At 43.1% G+C, this 26,321-nt stretch overlaps 1 protein-coding gene across 4 annotated transcripts; it reads left to right on the top strand.

Annotated features, from left to right (window-relative positions):
- Window positions 1–69: 69 nt before the first annotated feature.
- On the top strand, window positions 70–26,321 carry LOC143291557 (uncharacterized). 4 transcript variants are annotated; one of them, XR_013056538.1, is made up of 5 exons: window positions 4,769–5,276; window positions 9,840–9,960; window positions 10,903–10,935; window positions 22,422–24,286; window positions 24,340–26,321. XR_013056538.1 is itself a non-coding variant. In XM_076601472.1 (4 exons), exons 2-4 carry the CDS (start codon window positions 9,852–9,854, stop codon window positions 22,688–22,690), a joined length of 411 nt encoding a protein of 136 aa, XP_076457587.1. In that variant the 5' UTR covers window positions 70–196; window positions 9,840–9,851; the 3' UTR covers window positions 22,691–26,321. The 4 variants fall into 4 exon arrangements, 2 of the variants coding, with proteins under 2 accessions (XP_076457587.1, XP_076457585.1); XR_013056537.1 differs by having other exon boundaries at window positions 22,422–24,953; window positions 25,053–26,321; XM_076601472.1 differs by lacking the exon at window positions 4,769–5,276 and adding an exon at window positions 70–196 and having other exon boundaries at window positions 22,422–26,321.

Below are 26,321 nucleotides of genomic sequence, written 5' to 3'. Positions count from 1 at the left end.
GATTCATTATCTTCGAAGATGCTGAAGCAAAAATTTCGCTTCCAACATTTTGTCCAATGACAGGAATCTTTCTCACAAGGCCAACGCAGAACAAGGGGACACAATTAAACACGCTACGCTGATAGTGTTTCAATTGCATCAGTGAGAAAAGAACACGCAAGTTCGACCGTGAACTACGCCCGGATTCTTCGATGAAGTAATTAAAATATTATAGAAGTAGTAGCAGTAGTATTAGGACTGGCAGTCATCTGCCTAGACCTCTCAGCCTTTTTATGTCCCAATCGAATCTTCATCTTCACTTCTTCCATTTTATTTTATTTATTTATTTTCATCTTTTGTTTGTTGTTGTTGGGTGGTGTACGCAAGTACACTTCTGCAAGAAACTTTGTTTTATTGGGGACTGAGTATCGACACGGGGGAGTATCGGACTGACCCCGTCCAAAAACAAGTTGTTCTTTTAAGATGGTGTTGGTGTCAAAGAGATTTTTGAAAGTGTTAGTATTTTGTGCAAGTTTAACTTCGATTGGTAGTGCATTCCATGTTTGTGCAATTCGGTTAGCCAGTGAATTTTTTCTAATGTTGGTGTTGCAGTGTTCTAAACAAATTTTCTTTACTGAGTTCCTTGTACTATCATAGTCCCTGCAGACATTCTAAAGATATGTCTTGCATTTACATCATTTATTCTCAATCTGTTTATTTATCTATTAATTTTTGTTCATACTTCCAGTTGGTGATTTCAGACGACTGAATATAGAAAATGTTTGAATGTGTCGGACTTCATACGATTATAAAAACTTTGCCATCTGGACTCCAGTGATCATCCGATTGTGTAGTTTTACAGCAGTATCGCCGGTTGTTATTGACGGCACTGCCAAGTGAGACCTTTTTTTTTTTTTTATTTTTTTTTTTTAAGATCCGCCAGTGCGTGAACAAATTAAAGGAATATTCCCTCACTGAGTGAATTAACGAGACTCGGAGACTGATGTGTTTGATCTAATTTGATCATTCTTACCTATTTGGAAGACTATGATGATAGAAGTTAACCGGATAAGCATATGCCGCTGTATCAGTGTTTTCCCATCCAGTCCCCACTAACTCTACCTAGAGTCTGTACTAATTAAAGACGATACCAAAAGCATGCAAACTGCAGAAGACACTGACACTGATTCCTCCCCCTCCGCTCCTGCACCACCACCACACTCTCCCTGGATACCGGTCTCCACCCGGCTAGTATTACCACTGGACTTCGGCCGGCCCAACACTCGGCTTATATCACAGATTGACATAACTTTACATTTGGGCCAACAGCAAAGTGAGAGCTGTATTATCAATGCGGTTTCTCCAGTCAATGGGAAATCATTTACAGTTTAGTCTTTTACTATGACTCTCACTAAAAACTGACAGCCTTAACATCTGCCGTCAGTGGAAAAATCAATTCCTTGGATTTTTACACTGCAATGACAGTAAGCAGAGGTAAAAGTTGGATAGGCAAAGGTCGCACTCTCCGTACCTCAGTTCGAAAAGAGGCCCCTCGATGCAGTCCCTGTGATGAGCCTCTCACCGTGAAACACGTGCTCCTCAGTTGACTGTTGGGATCTGCATGACGTTAGATGCAGACATTACACGGCGGTTTCTTTGAAGACTGACTTTGTTTCATGATGTCCCTCCGTGGGCGCTGATGGACTTCTTAAAAGAAGTGAAAATTTTTAACCAGATTTGAAGGTTTTAAACTATGGAAGTTTTTTTTTTAACTTTGGAGTGGAAAGTTTGAAGTGGTGACTCGTTTTAATTGGTTGTTTTTTTTATCCTTGTAGTAGTTACTGACGCGGCGATAGCCTTGAGATGGCCTTAGTGGTCGGCGAGGCTCTAAGCACCATAATTTCATTTCATTTCAGCTTCAACCACTGTGTTCAACTGTTGACTGTCAGCCCCTCTAGTTCCCTTTCCCAGCCTCGTCTATTTTTGTCAGTTCAGCCTTTAGGACTGACAGCCAATTTTTCGCGTAATTGAGAACGCCTTCAGTTGAGATGGCGTGGATTTGCACTTGCACATCCGGATTAGGCTGAGAGAAGTGATCACTCTTTTCAAGTACAGCTGTTCTGGTGATTTCGTTAATCATATGATATCTTCTCTGTTACTAGTCAGTAGAACTAAGTCTTTAACTTGATGTTGGACTTTTCTCCTCACTGAGTTCACGTATGGAGTCGTGTAGTTTCCCTTTGACGGCAATAATTTTTAGCCTATATAGTTGATTTCCAAGGGTAACAATTTAAGGAGGGTGCACACACGCGGCTGACAAACGTTATACACACACACGCGCGCGCGCGCGCGCGGAAAATCATACCACTTGTAGTCGTTGAACTTGAAAATGGAATCAAGTCGTTATTTGTAAAAGGCCTGTTTTTAGAAGAGTTTGGAAAATTGCATGGTGCTGAGGGGAACAATTTGTATGAAAAGAAAGAAAGAAAGAAAGAAAAAACAAGAAGAACACAACTTTGCTGTACAACAGATCAAGAGTCATCACCGTCATAAGCTAATCATACATGTAAAAGGACAATGAAGATGCACTTGGGTTTATCATCGACTCATCATGATGAAAGTGGTTTGCTGTAGTTTTTTTCCCTTTTTTAAATTAAAAGAAAATCTCTTTCTCTCTCTTATTTTATATATATATATATATATACTTACACTTAGAGAGAAGACTTTTTTGTCATTTCAGGAAACCATGGGATACCTGCTTGACCTTCCTTCAGTGCAAGCCAGAAACAAGTTAGAACAGGTTAAGACCTACTTCAGAGGATTAGAAAACCCCGAGTCAAAACCCACTGCATAACGCAGTCAAAGAACCAAAACTGAGGCAGCAGTCTGGGACGAGGATGATCATGGATGGGGCAAACAGAAGACACAGTCCAGCTAGTATGCCGACTACCAGACCTGAAAGAAACAAAAGCCTAGGAATGGGAGAAAAAACCCGAAAACCTCAACCATCTATTCAACACAGCCATTTCACCCACGTCGTTTAGGAAGACATTGTCGGGAATGGCCAGAGGGCAAAACCATGATGCGGAAGTGAAGCTACTCATAGAAGAAAACAGTAAAGAAGAGGACATCATCATATACACGGATGGCTCAGTCACCAAAGACCAATCCGGTTGGGGATTCGCTGTGAAACAAAATGGAAAAACAATTAGGGAAGAGAATGCTGCCTACAAAGTCACAACCTCCAGCCGGGTAACGATGGAAGCTGAAGCTGTGACACATGCCCTCCAGTGGCTATTGTCTATCCATATGCCCGGAAACCAACATTCCATGATTCTAACTGACTCAATGAACCTCATACAGAAAGTTGAAAATGGAATGGGAAGCCCAGAGTGGCATGAGGCAATGCGCAACTTTCAGATTCAAAACCTTACATGGTCATACTGCCCGGGACATGCGGGTGTTAAGGGAAATGAGCGAGCTGACAGACTTGCTCAGTGGTAACGCAACAACAACGAGCGGCCTACATCTAGGAAAATCGGAAATCCTGAGAAAAGTCAAAGAATATAAAAAGAACAGGTACAAGGCCATCACACCAGCGATCGCATCAAAGAAATCAGATAGAGGGAGCGGCCGTAAGTCTAGCATGAAAGGTAGAACACGATGCTTTGCAAATCAAACAAATATCGGCATCATTTCCAAATCACTATTGCGCAAATTTCTTCAAAACGGAACAGATTCTCTGTGGGCTTTTCCAAATACAATAGACTGAGCAACACACAAGACGCCACGTTCTTGGCATCAGAGATCTTTTCCCATCCCTCTTGCGGCCAGTCAGTGGCAGCCTCTGTGCGTGTGTGTATGTGTCAGTGTTTGTGTGTATGTGTGGGTCACTGTGTTTGTGTGCGTGTGTGCGTGCGCCGAGGGTGTAAGTGTACACAAGTGTCAGGAGAGTTCTGTGCACGTGCGCATGTATGTGTGTGGTGGTGGTGGTGGGGGGGGGGGGATATGTGTTTGTGCTTGTACAAGTAAGTGTGCCTCTGTGTGTCAGTTTGTGTGTGTGTGTGTGTGTGTGTGTGTGTGTGTGTGTGTGTGTGCCGTGGAAGCTGCGATACATAGCCTAGAAATGAGTGTGTGGAGGAGGGGGATAGAGGGGGTGCAGGGTAGTGTGTGTGTGTATGTGTGTGTGTTGGGGCTCCGGCTCATGTGTGTTTGTGCTTATTTGACTCATGTGCTTTCATATCTGTAAAACTGCATATTTGGTGCATATCTGTTATGCATATGTGTGCCGTGTGAATGTGTGTCTGCCTGTTTTACATTTATTTGCTTATTTATCATCATTGTTGTCTTATTTATTTATTTATTTTATTATTTATTTATTTATTTATTTTAGTTTCTTCTTTCAAGTTAATTATTATTATTATTTATTTTTTTGTACGCATATAGTTGACTTCATCAAGTTTTTGCGCCTTATACATATTATTATTATTAGTAGTAGTTCTTTTTTTATGTATTTATCTATTTACTTTTTTTTTCCTCAAGGCCTGACTAAACGCGTTGGGTTACGCTGCTGGCCAGGCATCTGCTTGGCAGATGTGGTGCAGCGTATATGGATTTGTCCGAACGCAGTGACACCTCTTTGAGCGACTGAAACTGAAACTGTCATTTCAGGAAACACACACGTTTAAGGTGTCTGGACTGTAAGTTTGTACCGAGATTCTTTGCGTGTGATTTTCGATTAGTGTCATTTCCCCTTATTCGGTTTGTTTTGTTAGATTTTGGTTAGATGACGCTTGCATAATTAGTAAACAACTATGGCGGAGGAACTGTCAGTTTCCAACCCAAACAACAACGCAATGTTGGAACTCTCCATTTGCCAGCCTTATCACCCAAACCAAGCAGTGTTTGTTACCGATTTAAACACTTCTCTCCGAGATTTTCGTACTAAGATATCTGAAAGCGCTTTGGTTCTCCCAGAGAGATGGCTGTTTATGACTCGCGCTGGCAGTCTCATACCAAATGATCAGGAAGAACACCTCCAACTGAACTCCATCACAAGAGAACGTGAAGATACAGCAGCACTGGATGTGCAGATAGCTCCGTCCCAGTATTATCAACGAGGGAATGCTTCCCCGAGTGCCAGTCCGCTTTCGTCTTTCGCCACGATCGTCGGTGCCTTGCGCGACATTTATGTGACGTCGATCCAGCCCAACTTGCACGAGCTCATGAAGCCTCTCATTCTCATGGCTGGTGCCGCAGCTGTGTTGTCATTCATCCTGACGCTTATCCTAGTATTGGTGTGTGCACGTTTCTTCTTCTTCCTCTTCTTCTTCGTAGGATACGAATAAGGATGTGTCATTGTGCTTAAAGTTTTGTTATTATGTGTGTGTGTGTGTGTGTGTGTGTGTGTGTGTGTGTGTGCAAGATTCGAAATGCCCACCAGTCTGATTGACCAGGACATCTAAACTATCTGTCATATATGTTGAAATGCTCTTGGCACATGTTGATTGGGCAACTAGTTTTTGACTGTTATCATTGAAGGGTGACTGAGCTGTCAGTGTCAGTGCAGACAGTCTGCAATTCCCTCTTTACCTTAAGACCGCCATCCTCCACCCTCTCCCAACCCTAGTTTATCTCATAACTGCTAGCAAACTGCAGTCCACTGAGGCAAGACATGCTATAACTGAAATATATCAGCATGGAAACAATAGATCTACTCCTTGTATTTTCCCTTTCAGCTAACACCACGTGAGCAGAGTGTCATTTGTGATGCTTTGGTTCAAAACATTTCATCATTTAGGCCGAGTTAAGAGCAGTCAGCTGTTTGGATCTCGACTTTAAACTAGGAAATGATCAGGGAAAGCAAAGAAGAAATTATGCAAACAAAAGACAAGAAAGAATTTGAAGAAAAAGAACATTTCAGGAATCATGGAAGAAAATTCATGAATGGCTGTTGTACACTGAAGAAAAACACAGACACCATGCGCTGCCAGTGGTGTTCATGATATGCTGCTGAGTCTGGTCAAAGGTTTGCACTTGTTGTTGTCTTGCTGTCTCAGTGTCGGTCAAAGTTCAGACATGATTCTGTCATTGTGCACTACTTACAGAGTCAATTACGGTATGTGTGCAAACTTGTCATAAAAACATTGCACTGCTGGTTATTTTTATCACCTGTCTCTTTTGAAGAGTACAATGTAGAAAGTTAAGTGGACAAGTGGATTTTTTTTAAACAAATTGTCCCCAGGATAACTATGATAATTATCTGGGAATTTCATGCCCTGGTGTACTATCAGCTGCTGTCACACGACAGTCCGCAGTCATCCAGTATGTAGGTCCGGCCAGATTTTCAAATCCATAGCAGAAGCCTCATATTTTCAAGAGTGAAAGAGTGCAATAAAGTAATTAGCCACACAAAATTTCAGAGTTACGTCTCAAATAGTTTTTTAGATATAGAGTTTTGAATTTTTAAGAAATCTCACAATTTTAGCCAATCTCACAAAATGGCATTTTAGAACCCATGTAGAATTGCTACTAATGCATTCTCATAGTCAAAACTCTTCACATATGATCTATATAAAACTCAAAATACCTCAGATTTTTTTTTTTTAGTTGGCTTTTAATGTTATTGGTTGAATGCAAGTGTCATAAATTCTGAGAAAATGCTTATTTTCTGCATGTCCGATCCTGCAGTTTTGATGGTAGCATTACTATAATGACTGAAACTCAAAAACTATTTTATCTACATAAACATTTAAGATCTTTTCAGTTTCAGGAAAGACTGTAGACTTAAAAGACAGCAAATGTTAATAATAATAAATGTAGATAAATGACAGCTTTTGATAAGATTATATGAAAAAAAAAAGATTTATTCAAGACCATTGGGGATAATGTGCTCCATTAATGCTAAAAGTGATTCACCTTTTAGATATTTTCCAGGATTTGCGTGTGTGTGCGTGTGCGTGTGTGCGCGCATGTGTGTGTGTTTATGTGCGCATGTGTGTGCGTGTGTATGTGTGTGTGTGTGTGTGTGTGTGTGTGTGTGCGTTTAAAAATCAATATGTAAGCATCACTTTATGTAATTGTTTCCTTGTTTATACATCATTATCAAGTATTAATCAGCACAGCTGATTGTACCATGTTCTAAAGTACAGACATCCAGCAGAACTGATACATGCTCTGTATCAGTGCTGAAGTATAAAAAGGTTGAAAGGAAACAACAGTCTTACAATATAGCATCAAATGTACCCCCAGTAGTTTTATTTTGATTGGGTTTTCCTCTCTCTCTCACTCTCTCTCTCTCTCTCTCTCTCTCTCTATATATATATGTGTGTGTGTGTGTGTGTGTGTGTGTGTGTGTGTGTGTGTGTGTGAAATAAAACAGAAGTAAGAAAATAGAGTAAGTTTGTTCTGCAATCACAAAGTTGAACTAGACCAATTGAACTTCTCACTGAAAATTCGTCTGCTACTTTGATGGAGTTCTTGGCTGTCTTTCATTGTCAGAAAAAAAATAGTTTGACAACAGACAACAATGGTATTGACTAATATTATGAAAGCTATCATTCAAATACTTGTAAAATAAGTAATGTAAAGTTGGTTTCCATTTTTTAAATTAAAAATTAAAAAAAAAAAATTTTTAATATAATTTCCCCCATATTTGAATCAAAACCTGAATATGTAGAGCTGTGCAACAAGACTTCCACAAGGTCAGGCATTGAAACCTCAGATCTAAAATAGATCTAGTTGATCAGTGATGTAAACAAAAAAAAACGAGGTCTCCACATTTTCCTTGAACGGAGGCTGCTCCTTAAAAGCTTTTGGGTCATTTTAAAAGCATTTTAAAGATGAAGGAATGAATTTTTCAGTGGTGGGTTTGACTAGAAGATATATTTTGTCTGGAAGTGCAGTAGAGCATCAAGAAAGATGGGTAAATTTTGAGCCACATGTTTTATAAATTGAGTAAAATATATCAACTGGAAACTTTGCCAGCGTAAAAGTAGAGAACGTTATCTTTTATTTGATAGGTTTCTGAAGTCGATTGGTTGTAAGAACGTTGTCTTTTATTTGATAGGTTTCTGAAGTCGATTGGTTGTAAGAACGTTGTCTTTTATTTGATAGGTTTCTGAAGTCGATTGGTTGTAAGGAGCAGTGTCTGAAACCTCTCAGACCAGAAGCAGATGTCTGCAAACATGTTTACCACACTGCGTTTTGAAGAGCAAAGGATACTCCATTTCGGGTGATCAGTTTCACTCACACTGTCTTACAGACACAAAATAGAAACACTTAAGGACCGAACAAAGGTGGTTTTATTTTCTGATATATTTCAGCTCGATATATTTCAGTATTATGATGTATGCAGTATTACGCTTGCTAGGGCGAAGTGAAAAGTGATAAAAAAAAAACCCCATCCGCCAGCCATAGTTACACAGTATTACATAGCAGCCGAACCTACTTACATCCAGTATTATCCATGTCATGGGGAACCTTTCTAAATGATATCACCCATTTGGCTTATTTTCTTATGATGCATTGTTTTCTGTTCTTTTCATCCAACAATGTTGTGTTCAGTGACTGGTCAAATTGTATACATTAATATCGCATTCCTCAGCTACCAAACCTAATTTATCCATCAACTCTGCTAGTTCCAGTTGAGAGACTGAAGTATTGAAGCATTGTTAGACAATGCGCAAGCTTCAGATTAAAAAAACTTACATGGTCATACTGCCCAGTACATGCAGGTGTTAAGGGAAATGAGCGAGCTGACAGACTTGCTCATAATGCAACAACAATGAGCAGCCTGCATCTTGGAAAATCGAAAATCCTCAGAAAAGTCCAAGAATACCAAAAAGAACAGGTACAAGGCCATCACACCATTGATCGCCTCAAAGAAATAAAGGTAGAGGGAGGGAGTGGCCATAAGTCTAGCGTGAAAGGTAGAGCAAAATGCTTTGCAAATCAAACGAATATTGGCATCATTTCGAAACCAACATTGCTCAAATTTCTTCAAAACGGAACAGTCTCTCTGGACTCTTCCAAATACAGTAGACGGAGCAACATGCTAGATTCCTGGATTCAAGATCTTTTCCCACCCTTCTATCAGCCAGTCAGTGGCAGCCTCTGTGTGTGTGTATGTGTGTGTGTGTGCATGCATGGGCACGTGTGTGTGTGTGTGTGTGTGTGTGTGTGTGTGTGTGTTAGCACATGAGCGTGTAAGTGTATGCATGTGTCAGGAGAGATGTGTGCATGTGCAAATACATACTTGTGTGTATTTGCTTATGTGTGTGTGGGGATGTGGATGAGGGTGTGGGAGTTGTGCGCCGTGGGGGCTACGATTCATGTGTGCACGTGTGTGTGTGTGTGTGTGTGAGTGAGTGAGTGTGTGTTTGTGTGTGTGCAGTGGAAGCTGTGATACATAGTCTAGGAATGACCGTGTGAGGGTGAGGGGGTGGGGGTGGGGATGGAAGGTAATTTGGGAGATGGTGTGTGTGAGTGTGTGTGTGTTGGGGGCATGTGTAAGCTTATGTGTATTTGGGCCTGTTCACTTTTGTTTATGCTTTCATATCTGTGAAACTGCATGTTTGTTTCATATCTGTTTTGCGTGTGTGTGTGTGTGTGTGTGTGTGTGTTTTACATTTATTTGCTTGTTTGTTTAATTATTATCATTATTGTCATTTTATTTTTATTTTTATCATTAATAGTATTATTATTATTACTATTATTATTATTATTATTATTATTGTTATTATTATTATTGTCATTTTCTTTTCTTTTTTTTCTCTTTTTTTTCAAATATATTAATTTACTTCTTTATTTGTTTAATTATTTATTCATTATTTTATTTGTTGTTTCTTTCTTTCTTGCAGTGTTTTGGCGCCATGGGTGGGCTGAACCGCTCCTTGCTTGTGCCCTTCCTTCGCCAGCACCTGTGTGGAGAAGAGATAGAAATTGCCTCAGAGGTGCCCAAGCTCTACAAGCGAATCTCAGGTAAATAACTGTGTAGACTGTACTGTGTACTCACCCACATTCAGGAACATGGGTATCATCTCAAACCTGATCAAACAAAATTAGCTTTAATTACACATACTTAACCGTGACCCAACTAGTGCAGACTCCGGCAGGGGTCTGACATTCCTATTCATCCTGTCAACATAGATATTAAATACTAGTGGAACTGATTGTTTACCAAAGGGCACACCATATATAGTTATTAAATACTAGTGGAACTGATTGTTTACCAAAGGGCACACCATATATAGATATTAAATACTAGTGGAACTGATTGTTTACCAAAGGGCACACCATATATAGTTATTAAATACTAGTGGAACTGATTGTTTACCAAAGGGCACACCATATATAGATATTAAATACTAGTGGAACTGATTGTTTACCAAAGGGCACACCATATATAGATATTAAATACTAGTGGAACTGATTGTTTACCAAAGGGCACACCATATATAGATATTAAATACTAGTGGAACTGATTGTTTACCAAAGGGCACACCATATATAGATATTAAATACTAGTGGAACTGATTGTTTACCAAAGGGCACACCATATATAGATATTAAATACTAGTGGAACTGATTGTTTACCAAAGGGCACACCATATGGACTTTTTTCAGAAATGAGCCTGACTTGACAGGGTTAGTGTGACAACATTTGCTGATGTGCTTACAGTTGTGTACAGTGAATTTCCATGTTTCTTTTCAGTTGAAAATGTACAAGTCAGTGCATGATACATCTGCAATTGTTTTCATGGGAAACTTTGTTGCAATTTCTGTTTGTTTGATTTTACAGTTTGTATAGGTTTTTATTTTAAGGAAATAAACATATGGTTAATTGGTTATTAGAGTATTTGAAAATGTTGTGCCAGGAAGATGATACAAAATGAATGTGAATGTTTAATCTTTGTGTTGCAGAGTTGGAAACAAGAATGAGCCACATGAAACAAGGTATATATATATATATATATGACCATATATGAGCGTTAGGTGGTTAAGGATTTGAAGTTTTTGATAAAGTGTCTCTAAGTATTTATCAACTACCAAGCCAGCATCATACTATATGTGTGATTGTAATTTGTATTGATATGTCTGGCTAGACAACAGTTTTCCATCATGATGTATGTATTTGAGAAAGGAAGGAATTGTTGTAATTTGTATTGATATGTCTGGCCAGACAACAGTTTTCCATCATGATGTATGTATTTGAGAAAGGAAGGAATTGTTGTAATTTGTATTGATATGTCTGGCCAGACAACAGTTTTCCATCATGATGTATGTATTTGAGAAAGGAAGGAATTGTTGTAATTTGTATTGATATGTCTGGCTAGACAACAGTTTTCCATCATGATGTATGTATTTGAGAAAGGAAGGAATTGTTGTAATTTGTATTGATATGTCTGGCCAGACAACAGTTTTCCATCATGATGTATGTATTTGAGAAAGGAAGGAATTGTTGTAATTTGTATTGATATGTCTGGCTAGACAACAGTTTTCCATCATGATGTATGTATTTGAGAAAGGAAGGAATTGTTGTAATTTGTATTGATATGTCTGGCCAGACAACAGTTTTCCATCATGATGTATGTATTTGAGAAAGGAAGGAATTGTTGTAATTTGTATTGATATGTCTGGCTAGACAACAGTTTTCCATCATGATGTATGTATTTGAGAAAGGAAGGAATTGTTGTAATTTTTATTGATATGTCTGGCCAGACAACAGTTTTCCATCATGATGTATGTATTTGAGAAAGGAAGGAATTGTTGTAATTTGTATTGATATGTCTGGCTAGACAACAGTTTTCCATCATGATGTATGTATTTGAGAAAGGGGAGGAAAGAAGGAATTGTTATAATTTGTAAGTTTGATGTTGAGAAGATGTGAACTTTTTATTGATCTATATATTTATTTATTTATTATAAATCCTTTAAGATGCTTTCATTTCAGTGAATAAGTACACACAGCCATTGCTATTTCTTAATGTTAAATATCATTATCATTATATTTATTATTATTATAACTGGTTCAGTCAGTGATTCAGTGAGTTATTTTGTCAGAGACAAATTGTTCAGAAAGCAGAGATATGACTTTCAGAACTGAGCCCACTGGCAAGGAAGAGAAGAGAAGTATGACATTGCTTCATCATGAACCTGGTACTAGTGGTAGCAAAATAACATGTGCACACAGACACCTAAGGTTTTCCACACATACACATTTTTTAAAGAAATGCTGGTCTGGTGGTGACATTCCTCTGGTATGGAAACACTCAATCATTGTCCCAATACACAAACAGGCAAACACTGAACAGATAAAAACAGTTTTCGACCAATTGTCTTAACATCGCGTTGTTCTAAAAAGACTCGTTCATTATTGTGAGAAGCATAGTGTAATTCCCATAAACAAAACTGGCATTAAAAAAGGTTGATCTTCCACAGAACATCTAGTCAAACTGACTACACAGGCAAAGTGACAGTTTGCAAGGCGAAAAAATGTACTAGCGACTTTTTTTTAATATGAAAAAAAGCATATGACCAAGTGTGGCATGCTCGACTTCGAAATAAACTACTAGGACATTGAATTACTGGTACACAAACAAAATATACCAGCAGGAACTTGATAAAATCAGCAACTTTATGACAGAAAATGGCTTATCATTGTCCCTAGAAAAAACAAATATGATGCTGTTTGATACAGGATCAGACCCAGAAAAGCTCCCTGTGTTTACAATAAATTACACTATCATCAGATATTCACAGCTGTTAAATTTTGCGGTATCTATCTTTCTTCAAAACTTTTATGGAATTATCATATTGACTATGGATTAGACAAAGCAAGGAAAGGTCTAAATTTCCTTAAAATAATTTGTAAACAGAACTGGGGGCAATATACCAGAGCTTTAATGTCTCTCACTACCTCCCTCATACGTTTGCGTTTTACATACGGTCAAGAGATATTTTCCAGTGCACTACTGCATTTGTAAAAGAAGCTGCAAAGCATTGATTGAAAGGCTTATAAACTTGCTCTAGGTGTGACCATTCATACATCAAAATTTGGAATTTACAGAGAAGCAGGTGTTTTATCTTTTGATGAACAAAGGAAAGCTTCAGCTGCAAAATTTGTTATCAAATTTTCCACATATGAAACCTTTTCAAAAGAAGAACCTAATTTGAGTTCACAAAAAGATATTGCTAAAAGAGCTACGACGATACAGTATGTAACATCCATTAATAATTTGCATCAGATATCATTAGTGCCACAGAATCAAAAGGACAGGAAATGGCAAAAATACTTACTTTTTCACTAGTCCCTGAATGGGAGCAGTGTAAAGCTACCTTTGAATTGGATTATACAGATTTATCCAAGAACCAGTCACCATTTCAATTAAAAACTGAAGTACTCCCCCACATGGAAAATCACTGTTCAAATTATCTAAAAATATACACAGATAGATCAGTTCTAGAAAATGGTAATTCAGGAGCAGCTTTTGTAATTCCTTCATTCAGAATAGAGAAATTATACAATATTGGTAGACGATATTCCATTTTCACAGCTGAACTTATAGCCACACTTATGGCCTTAAATTATATTTCAGACATTCCGAAAGCTGCATGTGAGGTTTTATTATATGTAGACTCCAAGTCAGTATTACAAGCTATTGAATCTCCAAATTTAAAGAAGCAAATTGAGATGACAATGGAAATAAAACACATTATTCATCAATTGACAAAACAAGGCATTAATATAACCTGCTGACTACCCTCGTACTGAGTGGGTAGACCAAGCAGCTAGAAGAGCAGCACATAATTTTGAAGGCACAATACAACTTGACATCCAGTTACATCTACATGAATGCTTGAATAGTATAGAAAATGTATCCAGAAATCAGTTTAAGAAATTGCTTATGGATTCAAATAATCAATGTAACAGTATCAGTATCAGCAGCTCAAGGAGGCGTCACTGCACTTGGACAAAGCCATACATGCTACACCACATCTTCCAAGCAGATGCCTGACCAGCAGTGGAATCCAATGCACTTAGTCAGGCCTTGAGAAAAAAAAGAAGGAAAAAAAGATGTAAATGAATATTAAAATAATAATAATGATAATAATAATGATAATAATATTAATATTAATGATAATGAATGAATAAATGAAAAGAGAATAAAAAGACAGTAATGATGATAAATAGACAAATAAGCAAATAAATGTAAAACACACACACACACGCACACACACACACACACACACACACACACACACACACACATGCATAACAGATATGCAACAAACATGCAGTTTCACAGATATGAAAGCACAAACACACATAAATGTATACGAGCCTGGACACACACACACACACACACACACACACACCATCTCCCAAATTACCCTGCACCCCCCCTCCCTCACACACTCATTCCTAGGCTACGTACCACAGCTTCCATGAAACACACACACACACACACACTTATACAAGCACACACATACACGCATACCTCCACAGCCCCCCATCGCCCCCCCCTCCCCCTCACACACATACTCAAATATATGTATGTACACCTGCACGTTCCAATATTCCGTTGCTCCCACAATAAAGACATGCACAGAGCTTTCCTGACACGTGTACACTTACACACTCGCGTATGCACACACGCACACAAACACACAGACGCGTGCGGAATGTTGGTTTGGAAATTATGCCAATATTGGATTGATTTGCAAAGCATCATGCTCTACCTTTCATGTTAGACTTACGGCTGTTCCCTCTCTACTTTTATTTCTTTGAGGCGATCGATGGTGTGATGGCCTTGTACCTGTTCTTTTTGTTACTCTGACTTTTCTGAGGATTTCTGATTTTCCTAGATAAAGGTTGCTTGTTGTTGCGTAACCAGCAAGTCTGTCAGCTCACTTATTTCCCTTAACACCTGCATGTCCTGGGCAGTATGACCATGTAAGTTTTTGAATCTGAAAGTTGCGCATTGCCTCATGCCACTCTGGGCTTCCCATTCCACTTTCAGTTTTCTGTATGAGTTTCATTGAGTCCATTAGAATCATGGAATGTTGGTTTCCAGGCATATAAATAGATGTTTGGTGTCATATACTGTACCATGTCAAACTGATGCAAACTAGGCCTATGGTTTGCTCTGTTTGGCCAAATTTCGCGCGGCTAACAGTGAAAAGACGCCCCTCTTAGTCTGGCCCGCTCTTAGCCAATCAAACGCCTCTAACAGCTATAAGCGCTGAATCATTCCTTTGGCCAAGGCTCTCCACGCCATCTTGTCAGGTTTTCGCTCTGTCTCGTCTAACGCTTTTTTTGGCTATTAAGCGTGTTCATTTGGCCTTATTTTGTTGTATGCGGCTTGCATGTACATTGTTCTTACATTCTGTGTACTCATTTCGACTCGGCCCCCTCGATTCGTTCGTATTTTTCTACCTCTGAGCCGATCCTGTCTTTCCTTTCTCTGTTGGGTTCGAATTGTTCGCTGGGTGCCTACGCGCAGGTACCATGCCTCGTACGCCATCCTACGAAGGCAGGGATCATGATGCTGGGACAGATACTCGGCAAGAGACTCTCCCAGGCCCGGAGCTCATGATCTCTCCCGATAGGTACCGCGGCGATGCGTCTGCAGACGTAGATCGCGGAGGGGACGCTCGTTCCAATAAAACGGTCATGAAGGGGACCGGGGGGAAAGTGATTCGAGCGTCGCCTCCCGAGGTGTCCCAGCGCGAAGCGGGTGGAGGGGGGAGCAGCACGTCCTCTCTTGGTGGCGGGGACTCGCGGCGGGGTGCGGACTCCCAAGGGGAGGCCGCCCCCCGCCAGTTACCCGGGTCGCCACACGGAGACGGCCCTCAGGGGCCCCAGTGCTGTTCCCCCTCCTCCCTCCTCGGTCGACCCCTCTCCCCCACCTCCTTCTGGGGGAGAAAAACATTTGGTTCCGGGGGGGGGACCTCCACTTTGCCCACCCCGGGCCAAGCCACCCCAGTCTCCCCACGGGAGGGGATTCGGGGCGCGTGGCAACCTGCTCTGCAGGTCCTCCCGCTATCCGGCCGGTCTCCCCTGCTGGGGGAGTCCCGCGCGTGTCAGGCGGTTCCGGGCAGTCAGACCGCCGGCCTTTCGGCCTGTCTGACACCCAAGTCGGACCTGACCTCCCTCCGACGTGGCCAGGTTTCTCCCTTCAGCGAGGTCAAGGTGCCAGTGACCCTTGGGGCTGGGGTCACGGGATGGCTGGTGCCCACGGGTGGTATCCCCCATTCTACCCGTACTGGGGTGCACCTATGGTGCATGCTGGGTTACCGGGAGGACCGGGGACCAACCCCTGGTCCTCTCCACACCGGACCCAACCCAGCACAGACCACAGAGTGACACGCACAGCCCCGACAAGAGGGATTGACTCCTCGTCGGGCAGGTCGAGCTCCTCGACCAATATTAACATGACAGCCTCTAATTGGTCCTCTGTCAACACGCAGGTGACCTCCACGGTCACTACGGCTTCCTTTTCAGGACCGACGGCGGCTGAGGGGCCCTGCTCAGCACGTGGGAGCCTGCCTTTCCCACCTACCCAGCCCTCGGTCCTAAAAGGAGATGAGTGAGTGTTTGTCCCCTCACAGCACTCGTGGGTCCCTCTGGCGTGCAGGGACGCCCTCTCTGAGAAGGTGTGGCACCCACCATCCCAAGCATGGTTGGACCTATGGTCCACACACTCCCCACCCTCTTCAGGTGTCAAGGACATAACAGAGGAGACCAGGGTCCCTGCTCGGGATCACCCCAGCTCATCCCGCTGGCCTGACCACAGCCCACAGGACGCCCCCGTGGGTACATCCAATTGGGATGGCACCCAGCAGGGGATGGACTGTGAACAAGAGGGACAGCCCCTGTCTTCGGATGAGGACGAACAAGCGGATGAGCACTCATCGCCCCCATCCCAGGGCGACAGATGGAGCCCATGCCTCCTTAGGGACCAGCCTGAACCAAACTCGGACTTTGCCGAGGTCGAACTGACCCTCCCCAATAGGGTCACGCATGCCGAATCAGTCCCTCAGGCAACTTTGTCGCCCTTAACCCTCCTTCGGTCAGGTGACTCCAACTCCAGAACGACAAGGCGACTCAGAGTGCCAGAGATGGCTCAGGAATGGCTTAATAAGCCAGCCCGCACCGTCAGGGGTGCTGCTTCCATCCCTCCTCCAGGCAGGGAGTCCCTCTCTGCCCCGGGCGCTTTTGCCCCAGGCAAGTTCCTTAAAGATCCCTCCAAGGGAGGAGTGTGGTCCTGGTACACACAGGACCACCCTGCCTACAGGGAAGCAGAGCCCTCCGCGCAGGACAGGATGTTGGTCTCACAGCGCACCACCTTCCCCACCTCAGCTACTCTTCCCTTTAAGAGTGGGACAAACTGGCCCGCCGCTGCCTCCTCGAGGTTTCCACGGCTTATACCTTCTTTGACGCGTTCCTCCACAGAGCCAATGAGCTGTGGGAACAGCGTCCAGTTCCTCAGGACACGGAGTCTCCTTCCTCTGTCCCTCCTGGCCTCTTCTCAGACCTGAGGTTAAACACTTTTGGAAATCGGGTAGCGTCGGGTCTCACGGCAGCTGCAGACGCCTCTTCGGCCAGTATGTGCCACATTTTGTCAGCCACAGGGCAGAGACAAACAGGGAGGTGGCCTCATATTTAGCCCACTCCTCCCAGGGGCGCCAGGGTTCTATGCCAATGAAGAGACCCTCCACCAGGGCTCCTCCATATACCTCGCCTCCTAAGTCAAAGTGGCGTGTGCAGAATCAGCGGCAGAGGAACAAACCACCTCATGTCCGTCCAAGCCGTCCGGCCATGCCCAAGGCCAGAAGGCAGCACCCCCAATGACTGGGCCCCGATTCAGCACCGCCAGTCGTTCAGCCCCTCCAAGTAGGAAACTTGTCCCGGCATGCTCATCAGTGGCGTGCTCTGGGACTCAACGACTGGATTGTATCGGGGTACATGCTCCCTTGCGTGGGGGACCGCCCCCCTCTAAGATCCACTCCTCCTCCTTATGTGCCCAGCTCGATGGAGCAGGAGAGCGTCTTAGAGAAAGAGATATCACGCCTACTCCTCATAGGGGCGATATCTCAACTCTCGGACCCGGGCCCCGGTTTTTACGGTCGGTTGTTCGTGATTCCAAAGGTCTCAGGAGGGTGGAGACCAGTCCTGGACTTGTCCCCCCTCAACAGATTCCTCCCCAAAATGAAATTCAAGATGGACACACAGGCACAGATTCAGGAGACCATGCAATGGGGCGATTGGGCGACGTCCATCGATCTGAAAGATGCTTATTTCCATATCCTCATCCACCCGGCATCCCGCCGGTACCTGAGGTTCGTGTGGAGGGACAAGGTGTTCCAGTTCTCGGTCCTCCCATTTGGTCTGTCCCTTGCCCCTTTCCTGTTTACCAAGGTGGTGCGGGAATTGGTGTCAATCGTCCGGTCGGAGTCCATTCGGCTCTGTGTGTACCTGGACGACTGGCTTATTCTGGCCCAGTCACAGGCCCTGTGCCAGAGTCATACAGCCAGACTTCTAGACCTGTGCTCCCAACTGGGCTTCATCACGAACCAGGAGAAATGCGATCTGTCCCCGAGCCAGTCCTTCAACTTCTTAGGGATGAGATTCGACACGTGGTCTATGATAGTCTCTCCGACGCCAGATCGGTGGGACCGTCTGGCCGGCCTCCTCAACCACTTGCGCCATTCCTCCCAAGCAACAGCGCGGACTCTGTCTTCCCTCCTGGGCATGATGGAGTCCATGGCACCTCTCATCCCTCTGGGCAGGGTTCACAAGCGCCCTCTTCAGAGGGCACTCAGGCTACGGTGGTCCCAGAGCACTCAGCCATGGGATATTCTGATATGTCTGGGCGAGTGGTTCCTCAAGGTGACATTGGAGTGGTTAACCACCCCTCTTCTGACGCAGGGGGTGCCCATAGCCCCACCTACTCTTCAGGTGGCACTATTCACAGACGCCTCCTCCCTGGGCTGGGGAGCCCACATGGACTCACTCCATGCAGCAGGGACTTGGTCTCCAGAGGAGCGCCTATGCCACATCAATGTTCTGGAACTGGAAGCAGTTCGCAGGGCTCTCCAACACTTCATGGGGGAGGCCACCGGCAAGACCATCCACTTGTTCACGGACAATACAACAGTTGCATGTTACGTGAACAAAGGGGGGGGGGAGCGCACTCGGCAGACCTCTCTCTGCGGACCGAGGCTCTCCTCCGTTGGTGCCACAGCAAGGGCATTGCACTTTCAGCGAGACACATAGCAGGGAAAGACAACATTTTGGCAGATGCTCTCAGCAGGTCCAAGAGTGTCATACACACAGAGTGGACCCTGGACAAGGACACCCTGCAAGGGGTGTGGGAACAGTGGTTCCGGCCGATGGTGGACCTGTTTGCTGACAAGGTTCAGCAAGAGACTTCACACTTACGTCTCTCCGGTCGCCGACCCAGAAGCATGGGCAGTGGATGCTCTTTCTCTGGACTGGAGCAGTCTGATTGCCTACGCGTTTCCTCCCTTTCCAATCCTGTCCAAGGTGATACGGAAAGCCAGGTTGGAACGCCCGCAGCTGATCCTCATTGCGCCGAAATGGCCAGCCCAGCCCTGGTTCCCGGTCCTTCAGTCCCTGACACATGTTCCACCCCTGGAACTGGAAACCAAACCTCATCTGCTGAGGCAGCCTCGTTCGGGCATTCCTCACTCCAATCCTCAAATGCTCCACCTGCACGCGTGGCTGCTGTGCGGTCGGAACTGTCAGCATCACCATTGAAGTCTTCCACCCCTCGGTCAGCCTCTGTGTCGGCCGCGCTGACCAAGGGGGGTGCCTCCTCCGACCTCCTCTCCATAGTCTCCAAAGCCAGGAGGGAGGGAACAGAGACTTTGTATGACTTTCGCTGGAAGAAATGGCTGCGTTGGTGTGCAGCTCAGAACATTCCCCCTACTAACCCTACGAGCATGCAGCTGGCCAACTTTCTGGCTCACTGCTCCTCAGTTCTCAACCTGTCTGCCAGTTCTGTGAGAGGGTACAGGTCTGCCATCTGTACCACTATCAAACAGCTAGGTGGCCCCGCTTTTGAAGCTGATTTCCTGCTCAGAGAGGTGGCTAGGGGCGCCTCTCTGAAGGAAGCTAGGAATCCCAGAAGAGTGCCCCTCTGGGACCTGTTCCTGGTGCTGGATTTCTTTCGAAAACAGCCCTTTGAGCCATTGGGGACTATTCCTTTTGACCTGCTCACTCTCAAGACCACTTTCCTTCTGTTGCTGGCCACTGGCCGTCGTAGAAGTGAGATTCATGGTCTTAGTGGTATGCCACAAGATCTAGCATTCCACAGAGATGGTTCCGTCACTCTTCGTTTCCTTCCAGAGTTTCTGGCTAAGAACCAAGACCCTGAGGTCCCTTCCCCCTCTTTGAGAGTCCGACCTTTGTCTGATATTCTTGCCCAAGATGATGAAGATAGGCATCTCTGCCCCGTTCGGTGTCTCAAATACTATTGGAATAGATCTCGCCATAGGCGTTCTTCTCAGAGGTGCCTTCTCATCTCCCTCAATGAGAATTACAAGAAAGACATCGCTGCAGGCACCATTTCCCGCTGGGTTTCCCAAGTCATTCGTACAGCCTACTCTCATGCACACAAGGATATCAGTTGTCTTAATCCCAGAACACACGAAGTGCGGGCCATAGCTACTTCGGCTGCTTTCCAGCACTCGGTACCACTGCAGCATGTCTTGGAGGCAGCCTTCTGGCGGTCTGAGAATCCCTTCATCAACTTCTACCTCTGGGATTTCCGTATGACCAGGGCTGACGGTTCCAAGGGGATTTCCTTTGTCGCGGCTAACACTGCCGTCTCAGTTACAAGGGCTCTCCATACGAACCAGTAGGCGTTGCCCTCCTCCATTTGTTTTAAATTCTGCATCAGTTTGACATGGTACAGTATATGACACCAAAAGGAGGAGTTTGTATTATACTCCATGTTTGGTGTTACATATACTTACCATGTCAAACTCGAATGCCCGCCCGTCCGTCCCCGCGTCTCCGCCGTGGTTCTCATGGGGCTTTTTCGTTCATGGCCACGGAATGATTCAGCGCTTATAGCTGTTAGAGGCGTTTGATTGGCTAAGAGCGGGCCAGACTAAGAGGGGCGTCTTTTCACTGTTAGCCGCGGCCAAATTTGGCCAAACAGAGCAAACCATAGGCCTAGTTTGCATCAGTTTGACATGGTAAGTATATGTAACACCAAACATGGAGTATAATACAAACTCCTCCTATCGCCACTGGAGGGCATGTGTCACAGCTTCAACTTCCATCGTAGGCTGGAGGTTGTGACTTTGTAGGCAGCATTCTCTTCCCTAATTGTTTTTCCATTTTGTTTCACAGTAAATCCCCAACCAGATTGGTCTTTGGTGACTGAGCCATTTGTGTATATGATGATATCCTCTTTTTTTTACTGTTTTCTTCTATGAGTAGCTTCACTTCTGCATCAGTTTTGCCCTCTGGCCATTCCTGACAGTGTCTTCCTAGAGTGGGTGAAATGGCTGTGTTTGAATAGATGATTGAGATTTTCGGGGTTTTCCTCCCATTCTTTTGTTTCTTTCAGGTCTTGTAGTCAGCATATCAGCTGGATTGTGTCTTCTGCTTGCCCCATCCATGATCTTCCTCGTCCTAGACAATATTATTATAACAATATTGTGTAAACACCAAAAAATGCGGTTAATCCCAAATATTTTCTAAACTTGACACCAATAGCACATTCAAGACAAATTACAAGTCTAATGTATAGATTTCGTCTAAATGCCTTTTGTACAAAATTGTATAAAAATATAAAATGTAAACAAATAACTGTAAGCCATCTACTCATTCATTGTCCAAGCATAAGACCAAAACTGCAAAAGATGTAGTTGATGACTTTTCTACCAATATTCCATTATCCACTGAAAAGATTTTAAATCATTATTCATTGCTTATAATGTTTTTGGAAATTTTAAACTCCAGTCCAGTTGGTGTCCTCCTTTGATGTATTTTAATCAATATCGTTATTTATGTTTACATTGATGTAAGTTAATACTTGTTGATATGCATACACATATTTTCCCTCCTATGACATCTCATTCATTACACACCACAATCTCTTTAAACTTTAATTCCTCTACTACATAACATTTACACTTTGTTGCACAAATATTTCCATACATTCCCTTTCTTTCATCCACTGCTACTCCTCTGTCTGTCTGATAACACTTATATAAAACTGAAGATCTCGCACACACAGACACACACACACACACACACACACACACACGAGAGCACACACACACACACACACACACACAAGTACACATGCACCAACCCCCAACCCCCCAGCCAGCCCAGCATTTCTCAACTCTCCGACTCATTTTCACCCACCACCACCACGGTGGCCTCCATTTTCCAGTGGAAGTGGGAAACCTGGTGTGCAAGCATGACAACCACATGTACGAGGAGCCAGAAAGCACCACCATCTACGTCCCCTTCCGCAAGACCTACTTCAGGGCAGCCCCCCGCGTGACCTTCGGCCTGAAGGAGGTGAGCGTGGACGACCTGCAGAGCGTGAGGCTGGAGGATCTGAGGGTCAACAGCACAGGTTTCACTGTACGCTGCTCCTACTTCGGCAAGTGGATGCACTACAGCATGGAGTACAGCTGGCTGGCCGTTGGCAAGTGACCCACTGAGGCCAAGCAGAGGGAGGAAGGTGCAGGACTGATGTTGTGTAATCTAGGGGGTACAGTAGGCTAGGGTAGCAGGGGGTTCACACTAGTTTTGACGTCTTTTTGTCTGTGGTTTTTTTTTTCATAGTGTTCCATGAAAAATCAGCTTCTGAACACGAACTGAGTGACTTGGCAGCACAGTGCAGGGTCCTCTCTGATGTGTGGCCTACTGGCACCCTAACATCAATAGTTCCCTGTGAAACAGAAAGTGAAACAGGTGTGCTATTGATCAGAACAGAGTCAGGAAAGGAACAATGTTGACGAAACTTCTTTGGACATAAATTCAGTCTTATCATCATTTAGTTGGAAATTGTTGAGAGCCATCCAGTCCTTAAGGCCAGCAATGCACTCCCATGTTTAGTATCTGCCATTTACACACACTTTCTGTGTACAATCTGACAGGTAAGACATGATCCATGCTTGTGCAGTGTCACGAATACCAAAGGAAGTTATAAGTCTGTTCAAGAGGATAGAGTGGTCAATAGTGTCAAAAGCTGCTGACAAGTCTAAGAGAGCAAGAACAGATATCTTATCCTCATCAAATCCAGAAAGCAAATCATTCACTATTCTAAGTTTCGCAACTATGACCATGTCTATAAGCTGACTGGTGAGAATTAAGTAAACCATTTTGTTCCAGATGAGCTAAGAGCTGAGACAATATGATCTTTTCTAGCAGTTTTGATAAAAATGACAGATTAGAGACAGGTCAATAATTTTTCAAACAATTATGATCCAAAGATGGTTTCTTGATGAGTGGACGTATAACAGCAGATTTGAAGCTTTCAGGGAAACAACCAAACAGCAAGGAAGAATTGATGACATGAGTAATATGTGGCAGTAGAACATCAATACATTCAACCAACAAAGAAGACAGGACAGGGTCAGGCTCACAGGATTTCGGACAAGCGCTCAGACACACTTTCTTCACAAAATCTTCAGTAACCGGTTGGAAACAATGTAAAACAGGACCACTGTACACGCGTTCTTTAACGGGTGAAGAAGGAGACACAACAGAGTCAAGCTTCTTACGAATGCATGATATTTTGCCGGCGAAGAAGTCAGAAAACTTTTGAGGGAGTTCCTGCACCAAAAATGTTGTAGGGAGAGGAGTGTTTTTCATTTTACCTAGTAGATAGGTCGTAGCGTTGAAAAGCTGTTTGGCTGTGGTGTATGCAAGGATTTTAGAAGAGTAGAACTTTGACCTTGCCCTGTCAACAATGTTTGTTACACTATTCCTGGCTGTCTGAAAAATGTCCCAGTTGATGGTCAAACTAGTGGCACACCAGTGCCTCTCAGCTCTCCTTCTCTCCCGCTTGGCCTCCAACAGCTCTGGTCCCACGGTGTTGTACCAAGGCGACGCGGGACGATTGGAGATCAGGCGCTGAGTCGATGGGGCGTGCCTGTCGAGTACAGCGCGTAGGACAGTGGATAGCTGGTCAGCAGTCGGCTCAAAAGGGATATCAGTCAGCAGGTCAGCTTTAAATGAGTCTAAGTCAGTTGAGGTCAGTGTGCGCACCTCCCTGTACACACAGGGTGTGGGAGGTTTGGTGAGGTTCAGATGATACGTCGCACTGTGATGGTCAGAGGACATGAAGGTTTGGTGAGGTTCAGATGATACGTCACACTGTGATGGTCAGAGGACAGGGTGTGATCGATGGTGGTAGACTTCAGGAGGCAGTCCTCATTTCTATGCAACACCCAGTCGACGATGTGACCACGATCGTGTGTAGGCTCAGTTACAGACTGGCTAAGATTGAACAAATCAAGTAATTTAGAGGTATAAAAACTGTGTGGGTGAATCAGAATGAAAATTAAAGTCACCAACAGTGAGTAGGGAGCCTGTTGAACTGTTAGCATATTCTAAGAAGTCCGGAAACTGTTCTGTGAACATTGTATCAGAGAGTTTATTTTTCTTGTTTGGTGGCGGACGGTAGAGGCAGAACACATTGAGGTGGGAATGTGGCAGCGACAGTGAAAGCTGGGCCAGTTCAAAGGAGGCATGGTTGAAGGGGAAGGCAGTTGTGTACGTTGTGTGTGGGAGCAGTCTGTCTGACACAACAAAGGCAATTCCTCCCTAGCATTTTAGATGGAAAGGATATTGTAGAAGTGGCTGGCTGGAGGCATACTGTTTTCCCCATGTTGCCTGGCTGGAGGCATACTGTTTTCCCCATGTTGCCTGGCTGGAGGCATACTGTTTTTCCTATGTTGCCTGGCTGGAGGCATACTGTTTTCCCCATGTTGCCTGGCTGGAGGCATACTGTTTTCCCCATGTTGCCTGGCTGGAGGCATACTGTTTTTCCTATGTTGCCTGGCTGGAGGCATACTGTTTTTCACATGCCCACATCTTGCTCTACCATGAGACTCAGTTTCTTTGTCAGCTATCTCTAGATCAGGTTGAGAAATTTGGAGTGAAATTGCTTCTTAGTAAAAACTTAGTGTCACCAGAAAAGTGCAGATCATTGTGAATGTAATTCACTCACAGGAACCTCCTGACTTCTTAATTTGAAACCCAAAATGTTACAGCTGTTGTGTATGTTTAGTTTGTTTATTGTTATGATTTTGCTTGTAGTGGTTGGGGCTTATGTGCAGTTGTGTTTGGTGTGTTTGCCCATGAGGTTTGTAAAAGTTATATTTTGTAAGTTAAAAACCAACTTTTACTTCTATTTGTAAGTTAAAAACCAACTTTTACTTCTAAGTTAAAAACCAACTTTTACTTCCATCTGTAAGTTAAAAACCAACTTTTCCTTATATCTGTAAGTTAAAAACCAACTTTTCATTCTATCTGTAAGTTAAAAACCAACTTTTACTTCTATTTGTAAGTTAAAAACCAACTTTTCATTCTATCTGTAAGTTAAAAAAGAACTTTTACTTCTATCTGTAAGTTAAAAACCAACTTTTACTTCTATTTGTAAGTTAAAAACCAACTTTTCTTATATCTGTAAGTTAAAAAACCAACTTTTACTTCTATCTGTAAGTTAAAAACCAACTTTTATTTCTATCTGTAAGTTAAAAAACCAACTTTTGCTTCTATCTGTAAGTTAAAAACCAACTTTTCATTCTATCTGTAAGTTAAAAACCAACTTTTGCTTCTATCTGTAAGTTAAAAACCAAATTTTCATTCTATCTGTAAGTTAAAAACCAACTTTTACTTCTATCTGAAAGTTAAAAACCAACTTTTCATTCTATCTGTAAGTTAAAAACCAACTTTTCATTCTATCTGTAAGTTAAAAACCAACTTTTACTTCTATTTGTAAGTTAAAAACCAACTTTTCATTCTATCTGCAAGTTAAAAAACCAACTTTTACTTCTATTTGTAAGTTAAAAACCAACTTTTACTTCTATCTGTAAGTTAAAAACCAACTTTTCATTCTATCTGTTAGTTAAAAACCAACTTTTACTTCTATTTGTAAGTTAAAAACCAACTTTTCATTCTATCTGCAAGTTAAAAACCAACTTTTACTTCTATTTGTAAGTTAAAAACCAACTTTTACTTCTATCTGTAAGTTAAAAACTAACTTTTACTTCTATCTGTAAGTTAAAAACCAACTTTTACTTCTGTCTGTAAGTTAAAAACCAACTTTTACTTC

Source organism: Babylonia areolata, chromosome 17 (genome assembly GCF_041734735.1).
Source record: "Babylonia areolata isolate BAREFJ2019XMU chromosome 17, ASM4173473v1, whole genome shotgun sequence".
NCBI lineage: Eukaryota > Metazoa > Mollusca > Gastropoda > Neogastropoda > Buccinidae > Babylonia > Babylonia areolata.
This window is presented reverse-complemented; position numbering and strand designations above follow the sequence as displayed.